Source organism: Chaetomium strumarium (assembly GCF_033439665.1).
Source record: "Chaetomium strumarium strain CBS 333.67 chromosome Unknown B0T15scaffold_5, whole genome shotgun sequence".
Classification (NCBI taxonomy): Eukaryota; Fungi; Ascomycota; class Sordariomycetes; order Sordariales; family Chaetomiaceae; genus Chaetomium; species Chaetomium strumarium.
In genome coordinates, this window is record NW_026944433.1 from 3,630,654 (window position 1) to 3,650,073 (window position 19,420).

Sequence of the window (19,420 nt, forward strand, 5' to 3'; positions counted from 1 at the left end):
TCCACAAGCCTACAACACTCAACGGCTCACCACAAGGCCTAGCCAGAGACCTAGCAAAGGCCCAGAACCGAAGCCTACGCATCGTAGCCGGGGCCTATAAGGCTACCCCTATACGGAATCTCGAGACGGAAACTTGGATCCCTCCCCTAGACCTTTATCTTAATAAGAGGCTGGCCGACTTCGAAGACTAGCTCAACAAGCCTACCCTACAGGCCGGGCTAGGCCCGGAGGCCCCGAGGCGCCGACCAAAGGAAATCATCCAAGGGGCCTGCAACAGGCTCCAACGGAGGTTCCGGTCGCTACGGCGCCGGCCCTGGAGCCTAGAAAAGCCGACAGATGTCGAAAAGGCCTCGGCTACAGTGGCCGAATGGAACACCCAAGCTAAGGCTCTGGGCCCACCATTGGCTAAGACCCAGGAAGACTGGGCACTATTAAGAGCTTGGGAGGCTAGGTGGAATACCCAAGTCCAAGGACAGCCAACTAGGCTAGCCGACGAAGGCCTACCAATAGTCCTCTTCACGAACCAGAGCCTATAGAAACACCAAGGCCTTACAAAGGCTAAGAGCTCCCTACTAGTATAGGCTCGTACAGAGGCTATAGGCCTACGGGACTTCCTTTTCAAACAAAAGGCCCGTAACCAGCCTACCCCCTATTGCGAATGCGGGGAAGCTAGAGAGACAGTAGAGCATCTTGTGATTTGGTGCTCTATACCACCTATACCAAGAACTTGGCCTAGGCAACTAATACGCACTCACCGGGACCTTAGCCTTGTTCTACAGGGCCTAGGCTACCGGAACTGAAGACTTCTGAAGAAGGTACTGGGTTGGCTAATGGACTCGGGCCGGCTAGGGGAATATAGGCTCGCCCGGAACCTCGATGAGGAACTGGAAGCTAGAGAGCCCGGCTAACCACACCCGTGGCCACGGCTTAGCCGAGCTAGCACCCTACTAGCCGTTGGCCCAAGGCCTTCCCAAGGCCTTTTTCCTTACTTGCAGCAGCGTGTATCACTGAAACCATGTCTTTCCTATTACTTCCGACGAAGGTTTTTACCCGGCCTGAATGGTACGGTTTTTCCTTTGTATATAGCAGTAGAGGGTCCGGCGCGCCTTGTAAATAGCTAGGCATAGCGGAGTAGGAGAATATATATAATGCCCGCACTTGCCAGGAGGTTGCAGAAGCATCTAATTCACCTGTAATTATAGTTAGTTGATAGCTTTGTTGTTTTGTAATTGAGGATAATGTTTGTAGGGTAGTGGAGAGTGGGTCATTCGCTTGTCTGGGTCACTCGCTTATCATGTACGTTATTATATTTTATATATAGAATAGCGATAGTCGGTTCCTCTCCTACGGTTTTAAAGATAGTAGCAATCCTATAGGTGTCGAGAAATAAATCCGGCTAAAATTAGAAGCATATCGCATATATTTTTAGTCTATAGTGGTTCTAACAATAGAAGCGCGGGGATAACTAGCCCGGGCCTCCTAGAGGAAGAAGAAACCTAAGATCGCCCACTCTCGAATATGGCACCTTCGACTTGGTTAATCTGGACAAGAGGCTATCAAACATCTAGTCAATGCAGCGGCTAGAGTATATATCGAAGACACGGACTTCAATATCTTCGCCGAGGAGCCGGAACCGTCAGAAATGCGTATAATCTTCTCCTCCAACGAACGAAGGAGAAAGGACGTCGGAGACGCAAACCATTAATGACTCGGAAGCGGAGAACGAAGATGACAAAGTGCTAGGAGGACATTGCCAACTCCACGATCACCAATGTGTCGGGGATCCAGGGCAGACAATCTCCGAAGGCAGAAACGCGCTTACAATTGTGGAATACAGCCAATATACTATATACTAGTCTTACAGCGCTTAGAATCGTATGTTTTAGAGTTGGCGCGGGATTTATATTCGCGCCCCTTGGCGTAGCGAAGCAGGCACGGCCCGATCTATAGCCATTCTTCACTATCTGGTAGCCATTAGCCGAAGCGTAGGCTTGGATGGCTTGCTAGGCGACCTCCTCACTAGTATATACTCTCTTAGGCGGCGGGGGGGCTATAGGGGCGATTAGGCGCTTAGGACGACGATTATACTACCTCTATCCTACTTAAATAGCTTCTTCAGCTTTAGGAGCAGAATCAAGGGCGGGAATCATACTTAATCAACTTGGCGGCAGCAGGTTATTAGTAGTAGGAGATTGAAGCAGTAGCCGGCTACTGTGTATATCTTGGTGACTATGAGCCGACAGCTATCAGGGAATTTGCGATGTACTGCTGCAGGGTTGCGGGGACGCTAGCTCGAATTAGGTATAGCGGTGTGCTATATAGCTGTACTGGTGTGCGACCTAGACAGTCCCTTCAAAAAAGGCTGCCTCGTACGCTAATGTCGGAAGCGGGGTACGCAATCAATCATCCCCGACGACCAGTGTTGCCTGCAGAACCCATTTTAAGGCCGCTGTGCTGGCTCAAAGCCATCACCTTTATGATGGCTAGCCCCGAGCCGCAATCAGGGAGGGTGAGGTTTGATCCGTCTGTCCAATTTGAGAGACCTAAAGCTGCCCAACATTCTCCCAAAATCTTCCAGGATGACAACCGAGATCTTCAGGGAATTCCACTCCCCCGACATTCCAGACACAGTCCTCATCGAGGCCGCCCATCTCTTCAGTCACCACTACGGCACCTGGAACACACCTAGCGGCCGCCAAGGTGGCAAGAAAGGTACCATGTCTCTCACCGTCCTACAGACTCGGTCCAGCTGGCGATTCACAAGAGTTTTCGGTCGCATCTACCGCAGGTTTGCTGACCCAATCATCGCTCATCAGGCGATCATGTCAAACTGAGCGCGTCTCGGCTACGGAGCCAGTATCTGCCGACTGACGCCCGCTGGTCTTATGTCAGTGTTCATGTCGACGACACCCTTGCCGGAAATGCATTTGCCTGCCGGTGGGACTACCAAGGCCGGCAGGTCTGCTGGATAACCCAGCTTGTCGTCCACCGCGAGTATAGGGAGCGTCGACTCGCGACTCGCCTCCTCATGGCACTTCGGAGAGTCGAGGATCAGATCTTTGGCATCATGAGCTCCCATCCCGCGGGTTGCATTGCCACTGCCAAGGCATATGCTGGTGAGCTTACAGCCTTCTGTAGCACTTTGCTTTATCTATCACCGCCGCTTCTGACTCAAGTCACCAGACTTCTACTTTCCGCAACTCCCACTCGGTTTTATGCAGACTTGTGCGAGGGACATCATGGCCGGCTCGCCGATCGCCTACGTTCAGAATGCAGAGCAGCATCTCACGCCATGAGCCCGGGCCGGACCGCGGGGAGAAATTTAGCCAGCGGACGCTCCCGGGAAGGTCCGGCGGTGGCAGCAACGGCGGCGAGGAAAATTCGGCCGCGTCCTGCGTCTCTTGTTTGTCGTCGCCATTTTCTGCGTCTTGGGAGTCGTCCTGGGAGTCGGGGATGACGGCCAGCCGAGAAGGCACCACCGGCGCGCGTTCGGGGGGGGGCCGGATGACGAGAGGTTCCTTGAGGACTATACGCGTGCGAACGTCGCGGGCGAACCGCGCCAAGATGTGGTAGACAAGCAGGTCGCCGCCCGTCAGGAAGCCTTGGAGACCTTCGCCGGCCAAGGACGACATGCTGATCAAGGGGAACGAGTAGCGGCCTGTACACGAGTAGCCGAGCGTTATCCCCCCCTCACCGACGCTCCGCATCTCGACAAGCGCCCTCTCCACCGCCCTCTCCACGGTCCGGTACCACGAATGTGTCGTGACGTCCAGAATGGGCAGAGGCACAAGCGCCTCACCTATTCCGTGTGAGGTCCGCCGTAGAGTGTAGGTGAGGACGATGCTGTGGCCCGAGGCCACCTCGGTTTGCGAGACGTCGGTCGGGTTGAGGAAGGCGGCCCATTGGATATTGAGAGATCCGCTCTTCTCCGCCCAATTCAGCTCCAGCCTCTCGGTGTCGTTTTCGTCCTCTTGGCGGAGAAGTGTAAGCGAGCCCCCTTTATGTTCGTAGGGCAGACAAACGAGAAGACGACCAAAGTTTTGATCAGAGCGAGGCTCAGGACCACAATCCAGTGTTCTGGTGCGGCCCGAGCTGCATATCTACATAGTAAGGACCACGACTCCAATTAGCGAGAGTGCCACGTCCTTTGGATTGACGGGGTTTGGCCTACATCCAACGAGCTCAGAGAAGCTCTCACTTCCTTGTGCCTGGGAGAGCCGTAGCCTGGACACAAGAGCCGGCCAATTGCGTCCAGGATGCCGTAGTCGTACGGACTGAAATTGACAAGAAAATCGCTCACGCGGCCCTCATGGTGACCGCGAACCAAGTCCGCAAATTCCCTCTGCCCACCGTCGTCGAGAATAGGCAGCGAGATAGTGTGGCAGGTCGGCTTGTCGCCCAGATCCTCCCAGCGAATCGTGACGGAGGGGTAAGACCTACTCGTCGGGGAGGGCATGGAACTCTTCGGTCCAGACAGACTGTCGGGCTCAGCTGAACTGATGACGCCTCCAATGGCGAATACGGCTCGCCCCGGATAGAGAATGCCCCTAAAGCAGCACTTGTACTCCGCAGACATAATGCCATCCACTGACATGGGTGTTCCACAGGTGCTCATACCAGGAAGCACGAGGCGGTCGGTGTCCTGATGCTGTCTGGAGGCGATAAAGAGGATAATGGATGGGACGTGGGAGAACAGAGGAGGACGTTTGGAGAGTGCGATGAAGCCACTCGTCGCCCTTATATACTTCTTGGACCCCTGTCTGCGCCGTAGGCTAGTTTCTCTGTTCAGACCAGCAGCCCCTTAACCGCCAGGTAGTATCCGAACCGCCACAGTCCCCGAGACTCTCAGCCCCAGGTCCTTCCTTCGGCACTGATCATGCGACGAGGCTCGGCAATGATGTAACAGCCGCATCCCTATATCACTAAAGAGCGAGATCCTTGTTATAGCACGCCTTGTAGTATGCCTTATCACTACTCTACATCGAGGCGTTTCAAGCAATGCCAAACAAGATGGTTGTTTGTCATAGGGGTCATATATAGATACGTTGATCCCTTAGTTATCGTATACCGCCCCTAAGCTTATGGAGGACCATTTAGGGTTGCCTAAGAGAGGCCTCTCTAAACGAGCAAGACATAGGATGACACTAGGTTGGATAAGGCATTACAGTGAGGCTTGACCCCAGAAATGTATCTTGGCCCACACAGACTCATTACATCGAGTTAGATTCTAGACCACACACCCAAGGTAGACTTCCTGATTCAGAGCAAAAAGACGGACAGCCTGTGCCATAGGAGGCGCACGAGCTGGGGGGATATCGAGGGTAACCTCACTATTTCAACATCCCCCGCTTCCCACAACACCATCGAGGTGCCAGCCATACGGTCTCTAGATGCAGACACCACCCAGTTCATGCACAACCTCTCAGCAACGCCGTTATAAAAGGAGCGGAGGTTACCACGCATCTCGCAGCCTGGCGGAAAGCGGGTTGCATGGCCTTGGCGCTCTGGGAGCCGAGATCTTCCCTGTCCGAACTAGCGCAATTGGCGCTTTCTTGGACTTACCTTATGTAGCCTGGATTGAGTTGATTATCATCTTCATTCTTCCTCTGTCTTCAGACAGCGTGCGCCTCTCAGACCTTATGCAATAACTGTATGCTACCCCTGACTGGGGTTGACACCGGCAACCGAGCTTCCAAGTTTCACAGTACCACTACTTTCAAAGCCACCAGGTCACGTCGACGTCGACGAAATATACAGGCTGCCCGTCCATAACACCCTCGACCACCGTTGGAGTTGGAGTTGGAGAGAACCTTGGGCCCCGTAGCATTCGCTCGATCCGCTCCGCGCTGTCGTTCTCTTCCTCTCCCTCATCGCCAGATCCCAGGTCTCTTCTGGACGGTTCAGCGTCGCCCAGCCTCGCTGACAAGCCATTACCGGTCAGCTCACACACCAACACCCTCTGCGTCGGTCCTCTGCCTAATCTAACGCGGCAAATAAATTTTTGCATGCCCTGCGTCAAAAACAGACAGCGCTGCGCATCCCAGTGCCCCTCGGGCTTGAACGCGCCCACCGTCGCCGGCTTCATGTGTTTCCCTCGCAGCTTCTCTAGCACCTGCGACAGGTTAATAGCGTTGCGGATGCTGGTCCTCAGCATATCCGACCGCAACGCCGACACCGTCTTGCTAACATAAAATATACGGTACTTGTCCCTGTCCGACCGGTGCGCTTTGGACAGCTTGTCCGGCCTGACCCGTGTGTACACATCGCACCCGTGCTGCTGGAGGAAGATTCCCAAGTTCTGAAGCTCGTTGCGCCGGTGACACTGCAGGCTCATCACGTACGTGCCGTCCTCGCCGAGCCGCAGCCCGCCACCCGGAACGGGCGTCACGCGCAGGCCCTTGCTGGTCATAACACACTCGTTGTTGTGCATAGGGTCAACCCTTATCTCCATATCGACGCAGTCGGCGAACTCGAGCGGCGACGGGGCCAGGATGCCCCAGTGCGTCTGCCCCGCGGCCAGCTGGGCCTCCATGCGCCACGCGAAGAGCGTCAGATCGTTGGTCTCCTTGACGATCTCCTCCTGCAGCCGAATGAAGGCCTTGTCGCCCTCGCCGTAGAGCAGGGGAATGTGTACGCCGAAGATTCCCAGCAGGCAGTAGGCTGTGTCCTCGACGCGGGTGGTTTGGCGCGTGGCGGCCCACGACATGCGCTGTGCGACGGGCACGGTGGGGAGCAGGTCGGCGTTCTTGAGGACCTTGGCACAGATTCGCGTGATTTCCGATAGGACGGCTCTCAGCGACACTTTGTCCCCCTGGAACTCCCAGCTGCGGTTGTAGAACTCCACCCGGTGCGGCGCGATGAGTTCTTGCAGCGTCCAGCCGCGCGTGAACCAGCGGCAGTGTGCAAACCGGGCAACCTGCTGATCAAAGAGCGAGCCGTGTTCACTGACGGTGGACATAGTGTCTGCCACCTCAGAACCCCCCTGATCTACCGGTTTGTCTTCATCGGCCTGCGCATCTCCGCCGTCCTCCCCTTCGTCCACACCCTTCTTCCCCTGCGCCCCATCGCCCGCTTCCAAATCCGCCAACAAGGCAAAACACACCTTCGCCTGCAGATACCAGCGAAACATAGAGTTAATCGCCTCTGTCAGCTCGCTGCTACTGCTCTTGTCGATACAGCACGTGTCCACCCACGCCCAGTCGAGCCCCCGCGCCCGCGCCAGCGCACATGTTTGCGCGATCTTCGCGAAGCCTTTCTTCAAGGTGACTTCTCTATGGGGGAGGGTAGTGAATTGCTGGAAGGTGACTTCTTCTTCTTGTTCCCAGGTATGGGAGAGGATTGCGTAGGGCGGGGTTGAGGCTGCATTGTGGAATTCGGCCAGGGCGAGGGTGGAAGTGTTTATTAGGCGCATGTTGGTCGTGCGTGTGTCTGTGTCTGTGTTGTCGAGGGAAGGTTCATACCTCTCAGCTATTCATCCCCAGTCTCGGTTCACTGGATCAAGGAGGGTTCCCGTAGTAGAAGTTAGAGATCTGATATCCGTAGGCCGAAGCAACACGAGTGAGGAGCGCCGAGCCGAGAGCGGTTAGGCCAGCGTTACACAGCATGATCCTCACGTGTCGACAAATGCCCAACAGATCGATGTCCAATAGAATGATGCCCGAGAGATTGATGCCCGGCAGATATATTTAATACCAGTGAATACAGGGACGACGCGTATCGCCCGTTCGGCGGGATCCTGATTGTCATGTTCTTTGGCGGCTTCTTCCAGTTCGACCCAGTCCTATAGACCAGCCTCCTCTTGCCAACGCCCAGGCGCGGCGGCGGACAGAAGCGGGAGAGCTTGGCAAAGCACCTAGCAGCACATAAGCTGTTCCTCCAGTTCAAGCAAGGCGCTTGCGTCGGCGTCAAGCGATGCGGCGGTCCGGCTCTGGGACGCAGCGACCGGCGCGCACCGGCAGACGCTCGAGGGGCATGACGGTTGGGTCACGGCAGTAGCGTTAAGTTTTGATGAATTAGGCGGGTGAGCTGGAGCCATGCGCTCGAGAGTGCAGTATTCCTGCTAAGGATCAGGTATCTATCTACCTAGTACATGGAGATAAGGTCTCGCTGGCATTCACCCTGATGACATGTTCGGGCAGGACCTGGAACGCTTCGCTGAAGGGCTAACGCAGAGTTTCCGTCCGGCGTGGCTGCGTTTGGCAGGGCGGAAGGTACATATGTTGTGCAACAGCCGGGTCGTTTGCTCGTTTGCGTCTAACAGGACTAAGGCTTGAGGATTTGTTTGTGGGTCCGCGGCTTTTCCCTCTTTATTTCCCCCCAAGGTCATTTATCGTTGGTTGCGCTTCTCCCACGACAGCCAAAACGGACGAAAATCTGAAGCGTTTGGAAGTAAGGTTTGCCCTGGCGTCAAATCTATGTTTTCCCGAGGATCGCAAATGCTGACTCTTGCCTAGGAGTTTGGTGCCGAGATCAAAGATCCTTCTAAACGGTATAACGACGCCTGCCATGACCTCGACCGCGAACGGGTGGCTGGACGCCAGCTGCAAGAGCGCACCGACGAGCTCGCCCACAAGCTGGGAGAGTTGGAGGAGGCCACGGTCAGCGTGGCCATGGTGAACGGGGGTGGCGTGAACTCTGGTTGCTGACACGGGGTGCTCAGATGCGCGGCGCATTTGTGCTCGCGTTGGTCGACGCCGACAGCGACACGTACCTGGTGCGTCTGGTCCAACCGCTTTTCCATCGATATCTTCTCAGCTCAGCTAACTTGCGACCCTGATCCCAGTTTCACGACAAATACTACACGGGCGACACCGACAACTCGGGCGACGGTGGTGAGCGGGTGGCGGTTGACTTGAAGGCCGCCGTTCAGCAGTATCTCCGCTCGATCGACCCGGCCTTGATCGGCCTGCCCGTCGTTGCCAGGGCGTTTGCGTCTGGCGAAGGGCTTGCGATTCTGCTGGTAAAGGCGGGCATCGCCAAGGGACTTGAAGATGCCGCCCAAATTCTGTCACGGTTTGCACGCGGGTTTTCTCAAGTTGATGACACGTTCGACTTTGTTCTTGTTGGCAAGGGCAAAGATCGTGCCGACTACAAGGTGATGGGTCTGTGTACCCCAGTTTCTTCCCCAGTGTCGCTATCTTGACAGCCGACTGATACACATTTCCTCGGTAATTACAGGCGCCTTCCGTCAGTTTGTCGGAAGCCCCAGCTGCCCCAGCTGCCGGCAAATCTTGCTCGCCTGCTGCCACACAGTGGCTACTTCCGGATGCTCGAGAAGTACGTTCACAGCCCGGCGGTGGTGGGGAAAGTGACATTGGTCAAGTCGTTCCAGACCGGCAGCGAGTTTGAGGGTCTGCCGTTTCGATCGACGACCATGAATACCGTCTTCAGGAACAGTTCTCTTGGCCGTGGTGGCTGTGCATCGACTGCCAACGCAACAAACGCCAAACCTTGCCAGGGTTCAGTCGCAACCAACGAATCTCAGCGTCATCCCCTCACCATCTCCGCCGGCAACATATGCTTTTTACGCCGCCTTGCAGCCGGCCATTGCGCTCGCAGCGATCAACGGACAAGCCCTTCCGGTTTTCGGCACGCTGGACAAGAATGTGATCCTTGTCAACGCCGACGGCCACCGCATCGACATGCCGCTCCCGCCCAAATCCGCCGCGGTTGCTGATGCTCTAAAACGGAAGATCTATGTCGACGGCAAGAAATTTTGCCACATCTACCACCCTTACGGTTCTTGCATGGGCGGCTGCGGCTACGTCCACGGGCAGGTTTCGGCCGGCGAGAAGCTGGTCATGCGACACAAGATGCGGGGCCAAAAGTGCCATGACCGTGCTCAGTGCAGGGACCCGCTGTGTTTCTACGGCCACCACTGCGCTTGCCCGGGAGGGAAGAAGTGCGGCTTTCCCGTGGCGATGCATGGGGCAGCTGGCGCGGCCGGGAATGAAGACCGTATCGACGTGGTAGAGCGCCGGTTCCTTCCAGTCCTTGGCCTACGCCCAACGGGCGGGCGGCAAAGCAAAGGTCGGTCGCAAAATTGAACCGTGATTATGCTGCCGGGGAGGATCTTTACGGGCGCGTAATCGGCGGAACAGGAGTTGGATAGACTCACCGGAGGGTGGTGTTGCGCTTTGCAGTCGAACAGCGGCATTGTCGGCGGGGTGGGGCCAGCGGCGAGGCCACTCGGTGCCGCACATCAGCAGCCGGCAGCCTCAAGACGGCGAGGGGCAATTTCTTGCCTCCGATAGAGAGGTCACAACATAGCAGAAACTCTATATTTAGGACAAGATACGGTACTGTAACCTGAAACCAATCTGCGTTGGTCCGCGCTCACGATGTGGCCAAAGGTGGCAAAGCATGGTTGTCATTGGGCAGCAAGGCAGCTGCACGAGACGGCCACGGGTAGCGAACGGATTAGTGTCGGTCCCGCAAAGTGTCACAGCCCGCTGCGCGACGAGGCTCCGACCTTTCCGTTCCATCCCGGCATCGGCCGGATTTACTGCGGCTGAATGCGTGCTGACAATTGAATCAATTGCCTTGCAGCCGGGGTTTTGGTTCGCCTGCTACGAGCGGATTCAACCCATGCAAAGTGCTTTTGCAAGCCCCATCTTAGGCAAAGGTACGCCTTTTGATGCCTCCTATGACCGCCCTGTCTGGTTACTCGAGACCTTCCTTCTCCTCAGGTTGTCACAATCCTGGACCGCGTTATCTGCAACTCTTTTCGCTTTCTGCGCGCTTAATCCCATCTGTCGATATGGAGTCACCGACCGACCTGGGAGACCTGATGCGAATCCAACAGGCCAGTGACGAGGACTGGGAAACTGTCAGGGAGGTTATCACCCAGCTCTACTGGACCGAAAAGAGAGGGCTGCCTGAGGTAATGGAGATCATGGAGGCGAGGCATAACTTCCGCGCAAAGTATAGGCTGTCGCTGGCGACGGGAAAGGCTGCGTGCTGACTCGACGAGCAGGGAGAGACAGTACAAGGCACGATTCAAAGAGTGGAAGTTGGAAAAGAACATTGATTCGAAGAGAATGGAGGCGATCGTGCAGATACAGAAGAGGCGGCGGGAGCATGAAAACAAAGAGACCGAGTTCCGCTTTCGTGGGAGGCCACTGCCGCAGGAGAAGATCGACAGGTGGCAGAAGAGACGGAAGTCTGGCGAGGAGGTGGCGTCACCACACCGTCTCGCAGGTTTGTCATGGACCAGAAGCTCTTCGAGTCTTGGCTGACTGTACTGTTCCAGCTCCGACGCCCTCTGGAATCGAATACGGGACGCCGGCGTCTCCCATTGTCTCAGCCCCTTCCGCGCATTCGGCGCAAGGTCCACCCAGTCCCGGCGGCATGCCGGACCTTCTATCGGCTCCTAGTCCGGGAGGCCTTGTGTTCAACGCTTTCTCCCCGCCTGCGGAATGCAACCGGCCTATAAGCAGTGGTCAAGCTGCTGGTCAGCCGTTTGGCATGATCAATCCGTCCGGGCAGCAAGAGGCGTGGGCGGGGTATCCGCAGCTTGAGAGACCCAGCTCTAGGCCCTTGCCGCTACCATCATGGAATCTCGAGACGGATCTTTTCGGGCCGGTTCTAACCTGGGATGCGGGTGCGCAGAGCGGCCGTTTTTCAGACCAAGCACCGCAGATGCTTTTCGACAGGAAGTCCGATCCCGGCGCGCTCATCGTCTACGCAGCCCAGGCAGGTGAAAATCGTCTCTGCCCGGCCACGACAAACAACGCGGAGGTCCATGCGCCTCTCCAGGGCGATAACTCCATTGGTACAGATGAATGGACGGCGGCCGTCGGTTTCTTGCATAACGAAAGCGATCACATCGATGTCCGCGGCATGGAAACTGGCACAGGTTCCTTGTCGTCTGGCAGACGCCGTGTGGGCGATGGGCCCAGGTAAGTATGGTAGGCGTCGTTCTTCACGAGCCTCGCTGGCGGCTATGATAGAGCTGCGCCTAGACCAGGGACCGAACCTCGAAATCGCTGGCCATGCTCACGTCTTCAGGTCAAGCTTAAGGGGTCTACATTTAGGAGCGTGATCAAACTCAGAGACAAGAGGAAGAACACGCCAGTCAACATTGTCGACCTCATCGATGCGCGGCGGACAGGCAAGCGAGTGGAGGTATGGGACAACTTTGAAGAGTTCCGCGCCTATACCCTCCAGGATGAGAAGAGGATTGATCTCCGCGAAGCAAAGAAGCCCCCTGGGTATCTTGCTTCGTTGTTGCAGCACCTGTCAGGGCCTCATCACGTACAAAACGCAATGGTTCCTGGGGATCAAGGGTGGAGTCGGGGCGTGTCACCAAACGTAGGCTTTAATTAGATGCAAATTTACATTCGCCGGCTCTTTGCGCCCCGTCTCTAGCCTTCGAGAGCTCGGATGGAACCGTTGCCAAAGACACCGACCTTAACAACTGTCTCCATACGATGATCAAGGGCTCGAGACCTGCTTATGTGATAACGTACATTATCAGCGAGCGGGACATATCAGCGAGCGGGACACTAAGTTCTTGGCACAACGCGTCCTCCTCATCTACCTCTAACAACGCGTTTTTCCTACAACTAAAGATGTCTTCCACTTCAAAGGAAGCTAGGGTAACCTTGGCCCTTAAAGCTCTTGAAAATGATACAGAACTAAGCCTTCGAGCCGCGGCCAAGCTCTATAACGTGCCAGTTTCAACCCTCGGCTACCGACGTACCGGCCGGCCTATACAACCCGATCTTCCAGCCAATTCGAAGAAGCTTACCCAATCTAAAGAGGAGGCTATTATTCAATATATTATTGAGCTATCTATACGAGCTTTTCCACCAAGATTAAGTGGTGTAGAAGATATGGCCAACTAACTATTACACGTACGCGATGCGCCCCCTGTCGGCAAGCTCTAGGCGTATCGGTTTGTCAAACGCCAGCCAGAGCTCCGTATACGTTATTCGCGAAGATACGACTACCAGAGGGCAAAGTACGAGGATTCGAAGGTCATTGGCGAGTGGTTTGCTCTTGTATGGAACGTCAAGGCCAAGTATGGTATTGTAGATGACGATATCTATAACTTCGACGAGACTAGGTTTATAATAGGCATTATCTTCCCGGGCATGGTGGTTATAACCTCGGATGGCTATAGCAAGGCGAAGCTAGCCTAGCCTAGCAACCGCGAATGGGCGATAGTAATCCAAGGCGTCAATGCCCTTGCCTAGGCTATCCCTCCGTTCATCATCTTAGCGGCGTAGTACCACCTCGCCAACTGGTATACCGAGTATAACCTCCCGGCCGACTAGCGCATTACAGCCACCGACAATGGCTGGACTACCAATACGGTAGGCCTTGATTGGATCAAGCACTTCGACTACTATATAGCGCCTCGGACAAAGGGCAAATACCGGTTATTAATCCTCGATGGCCACGAAAGCCACTACTCAACCGAGTTCGAGCTCTACTGCCAGCAGAACAATATTATCACGCTCTGTATGCCTCCACATTCCTCCTATATCCTCTAGCCACTTGATGTTGGCTGCTTTAGGCCGTTGAAGCAGGCGTACGGTCGCTAGATCGAGGACTTGATATGCGTATGTATTAACTATATAAGTAAGCTCGAGTTTCTTTATGCCTTTCGTACGGCCTTCTTTGCCTCTATCACCAAGAGGAATATATAGGGTAGTTTTGCAGGGGCTGGCCTTGTGCCATATAATCTAGAGAGGGTGCTTTCGAAGCTAGATATTAAGCTTTATATACTAATACCCCTAACCTCACGGCCGAGCACTGTATAATCTTAGGTCTTCCAGACACTATACAACCCTCGAGAAGCTAAGTCATAGTCAACGCTTATTAAGACTCGTATTGCCAACTATTAAAATAGCTCCCCGACTTCAATGTTGGCTGCTGTAGACCAGCTTACTAAGGGTACGATAGCTATAATGCACCAGGTGGCCCTCCTTTAGGCAGAGGTATCTTCGCTCCGTAAGGCTAACGAGGCGCTAAGCAAGCGCCGGAGGGCTAAAAAAACACATGTGCGGCTTGGAGGATCACTTACTGTACAGGAGGAACAGGAGGTGGTAGGCCAGGGAGCTATAGGTGGAGAGGCAATGCAAGAAACACAGCTGGATGGTAGTGGTGCTGGGGGGGTCGTACGAAGGTTCGGTACTGTGGTATATGCGGCAAGCCTGGCCATAATGCCCGCACTTGCTAGGAGGGTGCAGAAGGGTCTGATTCATCTGTTTCTGATGTAATTGTAGTTGGTTCTTAGTGTTGTTGCATTGCAATTGAGAGTAGTTGTTATAGAGTAGTGGAGAGTGTCCCGCTCGCTGATATGTCCCGCTCGCTGATAATGTACGTTATATGCTCTATTAAGGACGTTCTCTCTGCTGCTAACTTACGCTATAGGATTCCAGGCGTGCGCTGCTTTTGTTTACGATTTGCTGAAGCATCCTACTATAGCTGGAACATTATAACGCCCTTTACTATAACATGCCTAAGAACTATACTGTCAAGTGGCCACTCCTCAACCTTTGCGACGGGTGCCTTTGTCTTATCTTTCGAAGCAGATGTCCCTAAAGATAGTGGGATAAAAAGGCCGTGCTGACTTCAGTGGTGCTTTAAGGGTTAAGCCTATGGCGGCTATAAGCCGGCGTAATATAGATATGTCTATAGCCTGGACGCTGTTTTATAAGTTATAGGAGTCGAAGAGCTTATCCTATAGTGTTTGTACAGTAGTTAGGTGGCAGTGTCATCCCGAGCCTACTTTATAGCGCCGTTTTCGATAGGACTGCTATCCTCTCTATCGATACCGCAATGCCAACAACGATTGATATTATGCTAAAGGTTAGGCCGGTCTTTGCTAGCAGATAAAGGTATAGGTAGCTTAGCATTAGGCAGGTTACAGCCCTATTTATTTTCGCTCTCATTATCTAATAGTCTATAACGTATCTTATAAGCGAGCGGGACATATAAGCGAGCGGGACATATAAGCGAGCGGGACATATAAGCGAGCGGGACATATAAGCGAGCGGGACACTCTCTACCACTCTACAACAACCATCCTCAATTGCAATACAATAAGACCATTAACCAACTACAATTACATCAGAAACAGCTGAATCAGACCCTTCTACAACCTCCTGGCACGTACGGGCATTATGGCCAGGCTTGCCGCACACACTACAGCACCGAACCTTCGTACGAGCCCCCCCTGCACCACCACTATCCGGCTCCTTTTCTTGCGCCATCTCCCCAACCACGGCCTTCTGGTCCAGTAGATCCTTTGCATCTTGTACCGCAAGCGATCCTCCAAGCTGCACGCGTGTTCTTTTGGCTCTCCGGCGCTTGCTGAGTGCTTCGTTGGCCTTGCGGAGCGAAGAGACCTCGGCGCGAAGAGCCATCTGGTGCATCATAGCCATTGTACCCTTGGCCAACTGGTCCACAGCAGCCAACATCGAGGTTGGGGAGCTATTTTGATGGTTGGCAATACAAGTCTTGATGAGTGTAGACTGCGCATTGGCTTCCCGAGAGTTGTATGGTGTCTGGAAGACCCAAGACTGTACAGTGCTAGGCCGTGAGGTTAGGGGTGTTAGTATACGAAGCTTGATATCCAGCTTAAAAAGTACCCTCTCTAGATCGTACAGCACAAGGCCAGCACCTATAAAGCCACCCTGTATATTCTTCTCCGTCATAGAGGCGAAGAAGGCCTTGCGGAAGGCATAGAGGAACTCGAGCTTGCTTATGTGGTTGATATGCATGCGTATCAAGTCCTCGACCTGGCGACCGTACACCTGCTTCAGCGGCCTAAAGCAGCCAACATCGAGTGGCTGGAGGAGGTGAGAGGAATGCAGAGGCATACAGAGTGTGATGATATAATGCTCCTGGCAGTAGAGCTCGAATTCAGTCGAGTAGTGGCTCTCGTGGCCGTCGATGATCAATAACCGATATTTGCCCTTTGTACGGGGTGCTATATAGAAGTCAAAGTGCTTGATCCAATCGAGGCCTACGGCATTGGTAGTCTAGCCGTTCTCGGTGGTCGCGATACGCCAGTCGGCCGGGAGGTTGCACTCTTGATACCAGTTGGCGAGGTAGTATTGCGCGGCCAAGATGATGAAGGGTGGGATAGCCCAGCCGAGGGCATTGACTCCCTGGATTACCATAGCCCACTCGCGGTTACTAGGCTAGGCCAGCTTTGCCTTACTACGGCCATCAGAGGTCGTAACTACCATGCCTGGGAAGATGATACCCATTATGAACCTAGTCTCGTCGAAGTTATAGATATTATCATCTACAATGCCGTACTTGGCCTTGACATTCTATACGAGCGCGAACCACTCGCCAATAACCTCTGGGTCCTCGCACTTGGCCCTCTGGTAGTCGTATCGACGTAACCAACGCGTACGGAGAGCGGGCTAGCGTTTAACGAAGTTATAAGCCCAGAGCTTGCCGACAGGGAGCGCGTTGCGTACGCGTAGCAGTTGGTTGGCTATATCTTCCACACCACGTAGCCTTGGTAGAAAAGCTCGCTCAGATAGCTCAGTTATATACTGGACTATAGCCTTCTCTTCTAGATCGGTAAGCTTCCATGAGTTGGCTAGAAGATCGCGTCGTATAGGCCGGCCGGTACGTCGGTAGCCGAGGGTTGAAACTGGCACGTTATAGAGCTTGGCCGCGGCTCGGAGGCTTAGTTTCGTATCATTTTCAAGAGCTTTGAGGGCCAAGGTTACCCTAGCCTCCTTTGAAGTGGAAGACATCTTTAGTTGTAGGAAAAACGCGTTGTTGGAGGTGGATGAAGAAGGACGTGTTATGCCAAGAACTTAGTGTCCCGCTCGCTTATATGTCCCGCTCGCTTATAAGATACGTTATATGCTTGTCTGATATTCCTGCCCTTATAGTGGTACGATAGAACCCTTTTCATTAGTCTGCTCTCATCTATAGTCTGGAAGCGGAGGATGATAGTATTTTGGGTCGCTCGTTCGATTGCTGCTGCCGTAGTGATTATTATACTATAAGAAGCAGCTGCTATTGGCTCCCTGCTATGTTTCAGGTCTATAGCTGGAGGAGGGATTGCGTGAAATATTGGACTAATGGAGTTTTACAGCCTTATATACGCTTTCCTGGGCACAGCTGGCCTATAGGCGCTGTTGTATCGCCTGAACTAAATATAGGAATCTCCTATCCCACTTGTCATTCGGAAGGCTTAGAGTGCTATCTCGATTAGACATTATTCTACATGCCTCTATAGAGGGGTAAGGATTAGGCCGCAATCTAAGACTATGCCCTTAGGCCATATTCCTAGCAGGGGATTTAGAGACTCTCCCGGGAATAGCCCGAACAGCCTTGTTATAAATAGTGCTGTTATAAGGGAGTGCCTGCCCTAGCTTACTGCCGGTATAGCCTGCCAAACCCAATTGGGTGTTGTTTGTATGCAAAGAGCTTAGGTTATATGCCTTATACTGTTAAGTTGATGCAAACTTCCTGTCTAGACCGAGTATACTGGTGGCTGATGACTTTTCTGTATCTTCAGCACTAACGCTAGGTAGGGTGTCGATATTCTTATCTGCTTGGGTGTTAGTATGATTAGTTTACCCCCCAGTAATAGTAAGTTAGGTATATACTAACTAATAGTAGGATAGTAACGTTGGGACGACCGTTATAGGGGATATAACAAACTGAGAATATATGCCTAGACTTACTATAAGGAGGGTAGTATACTTCCTACAGCGGCGGTAGATATAGAGGAGCTTTAAATATAGCTATAGAGAGGTCTGTATTTTGAACTGAGATACTAGGGTTTGCGAACGCTGGATGGTTAAGATAGACGGTCGCTATTATACTATAAGTAGATAGTGCAGTTGGTTCGCAGGAGTTTTAAGATACTTGAGTAGAAATTGTAGAGAGCAGAAGTCTATAGACAAGCATCTTGCTTTTCCGGACATAGGGAAATAAGCGAAATATATATATATGCATAGAAGGCCTCCAACTATAATAGCACCAAAGTGCTTGTCCCAATACTCTACTGCTACCTCTTCTTTCCTTGATCCTGCCTCCTTGCATTATAGCCAAGAGAGTCGATCTACTATTTCCTTAAGTCTTTGCTAATTATATAACTACCGAGACTGAAAGGAGACGCCTAAAAAGGGGAGGCCTTATAGACATTATATTGCCACGAACCCTAGAAAGCCTCTAACTATAATATTATCGACGTCCTAGTCCTAGTTTTCTACTGTCTCGTTCACCTTACCCTATCCTAGCGGCTAGGTAAGGAAAACATACTTCTATTATACTGCCTTATATTGTAGCTAAGACTATTCGGTCACCGGGTCCCTCGAACTTTCGCCAATCATACGATGGCCAAGGCGGAAAGGAAACGCCCGGAGAAGAGAGGCCTTAAGGAGATATTATGCCGCCATAGATTACGACTGTAACTTAATGCTGTATGATTTAAGGGGTCGCTGAAGGTTGACTAGAGTGGCTAAGCTGCAGATAAGCTTGCCGCTTCTAACCATTGTCTTGCTTCTAGAATAACCAGTAAGAAACAACCTCTCTCCAAGCTATCTTATATAGGCGGCTGCTCTATCTTGTTGTCTTCCTAGGTTTATACCTGCCTCGCCTTAGATTTAAATGAATATACGCTATATAGATAGGACTAGCTTACGTCCGAGGTCGTTATATAGGTAGTAGTATTGGCTAATTTCTTTATATAAACCCCTCGGTCCTTGTTTCCTCTTATGGTAGCTGAGCCCTAGCAGGCCTTATTTCGTCGAGTATTAGACTAGTATATTAACCTCCCTTAGGATTACTATAACTAATAAGGCAGACTTAGAAAGGAGTATCTAGGAAGGCAGAAACTGGTAAGGGCATTCTATAATCGAGCTACGCCGGTGATTGTCTGCCTTACGCCCTAAGTTAGTAGCAACAAGCTTTCGACTATAGTATATGCTTCCTACTTATACTATATGTGGTAGAGGGTCTTCGATTCCCTTGAACCCTATAGCTATAATGGCGAATCCGATTGGCGACGAAGGAAATAGGAGCAGCGACGCCTTGCTAGGCACTGACCTAGACGATAGCATTCATCTATAGATAACCTGGTTCTTATAGGCCTCGCCGCCTTATAGGTCTGGGCTATTTCTTGTTTTTCCCTCCCTGCTTGCCACCTTGCCTTCTATCCCCCAGGGCATATAATCTAGATATAGAGCTTTATTCCTATATGTCTCCGATACTAGCCTATATAGCCGACCCTCTATTATATAGTAAATGTCTATTATAGGCTATACCGCCAGTATAGTACCTCCGTGATACTATATATAAACGATACTCGAGCCCCCTGATCCTTTTATATCGTATACACTTGCTTTATATCGCTATGGCAAGGTATTTTTCTTGCGGTTTAGGTCGACCTAGAGATGCCGGAATCTAAGAGATTATCGGAATATATTCA

At 52.7% G+C, this 19,420-nt stretch overlaps 7 protein-coding genes across 7 annotated transcripts; 4 read left to right on the top strand and 3 right to left on the bottom strand.

Annotated features, from left to right (window-relative positions):
- Positions 1 to 2,579: 2,579 nt before the first annotated feature.
- On the top strand, positions 2,580 to 3,296 carry B0T15DRAFT_399072 (uncharacterized protein; the record flags this gene model as incomplete). The annotated part of the gene is made up of 3 exons (XM_062864988.1): positions 2,580 to 2,712; positions 2,817 to 3,116; positions 3,184 to 3,296. The coding sequence occupies 3 exons, from the start codon at positions 2,580 to 2,582 to the stop codon at positions 3,294 to 3,296; spliced, it is 546 nt and encodes a 181-aa protein (XP_062720746.1).
- A 258-nt stretch (positions 3,297 to 3,554) lies between these two features.
- B0T15DRAFT_380306 (uncharacterized protein) lies at positions 3,555 to 4,534 on the bottom strand (the record flags this gene model as incomplete). Its single annotated transcript, XM_062864246.1, has 2 exons — positions 3,555 to 4,092; positions 4,158 to 4,534. Coding segments are annotated over 2 exons (915 nt in total), but the record flags the coding sequence as incomplete, so codon positions are not given.
- A 705-nt stretch (positions 4,535 to 5,239) lies between these two features.
- On the bottom strand, positions 5,240 to 7,545 carry B0T15DRAFT_538182 (heterokaryon incompatibility protein-domain-containing protein). The gene has a single exon (XM_062869674.1). It carries the CDS (start codon positions 7,409 to 7,411, stop codon positions 5,717 to 5,719), a length of 1,695 nt encoding a protein of 564 aa, XP_062720748.1. The 5' UTR covers positions 7,412 to 7,545; the 3' UTR covers positions 5,240 to 5,716.
- Positions 7,546 to 7,692: 147 nt separating this feature from the next.
- On the bottom strand, positions 7,693 to 7,884 carry B0T15DRAFT_378844 (uncharacterized protein; the record flags this gene model as incomplete). The annotated part of the gene is made up of 1 exon (XM_062864242.1): positions 7,693 to 7,884. A coding segment is annotated over one exon (192 nt), but the record flags the coding sequence as incomplete, so codon positions are not given.
- Positions 7,885 to 8,465: 581 nt separating this feature from the next.
- On the top strand, positions 8,466 to 9,142 carry B0T15DRAFT_398785 (uncharacterized protein; the record flags this gene model as incomplete). The annotated part of the gene is made up of 3 exons (XM_062864969.1): positions 8,466 to 8,597; positions 8,660 to 8,713; positions 8,783 to 9,142. Coding segments are annotated over 3 exons (546 nt in total), but the record flags the coding sequence as incomplete, so codon positions are not given.
- Positions 9,143 to 10,789: 1,647 nt separating this feature from the next.
- On the top strand, positions 10,790 to 11,237 carry B0T15DRAFT_400537 (Clr5 domain-containing protein; the record flags this gene model as incomplete). The annotated part of the gene is made up of 2 exons (XM_062865065.1): positions 10,790 to 10,923; positions 10,976 to 11,237. The coding sequence occupies 2 exons, from the start codon at positions 10,790 to 10,792 to the stop codon at positions 11,235 to 11,237; spliced, it is 396 nt and encodes a 131-aa protein (XP_062720751.1).
- Positions 11,238 to 12,063: 826 nt separating this feature from the next.
- Positions 12,064 to 12,240, top strand: B0T15DRAFT_381102 (uncharacterized protein; the record flags this gene model as incomplete). The annotated part of the gene is made up of 1 exon (XM_062864249.1): positions 12,064 to 12,240. A coding segment is annotated over one exon (177 nt), but the record flags the coding sequence as incomplete, so codon positions are not given.
- Between the last annotated feature and the right edge of the window lie 7,180 nt (positions 12,241 to 19,420).

What these genes read in the sequence shown, in the direction of transcription:
- B0T15DRAFT_538182 (XM_062869674.1), bottom strand. Translation starts at nt 7,411, where the DNA reads ATGCGCCTAATAAACACTTCCACCCTCGCCCTGGCCGAATTCCACAAT.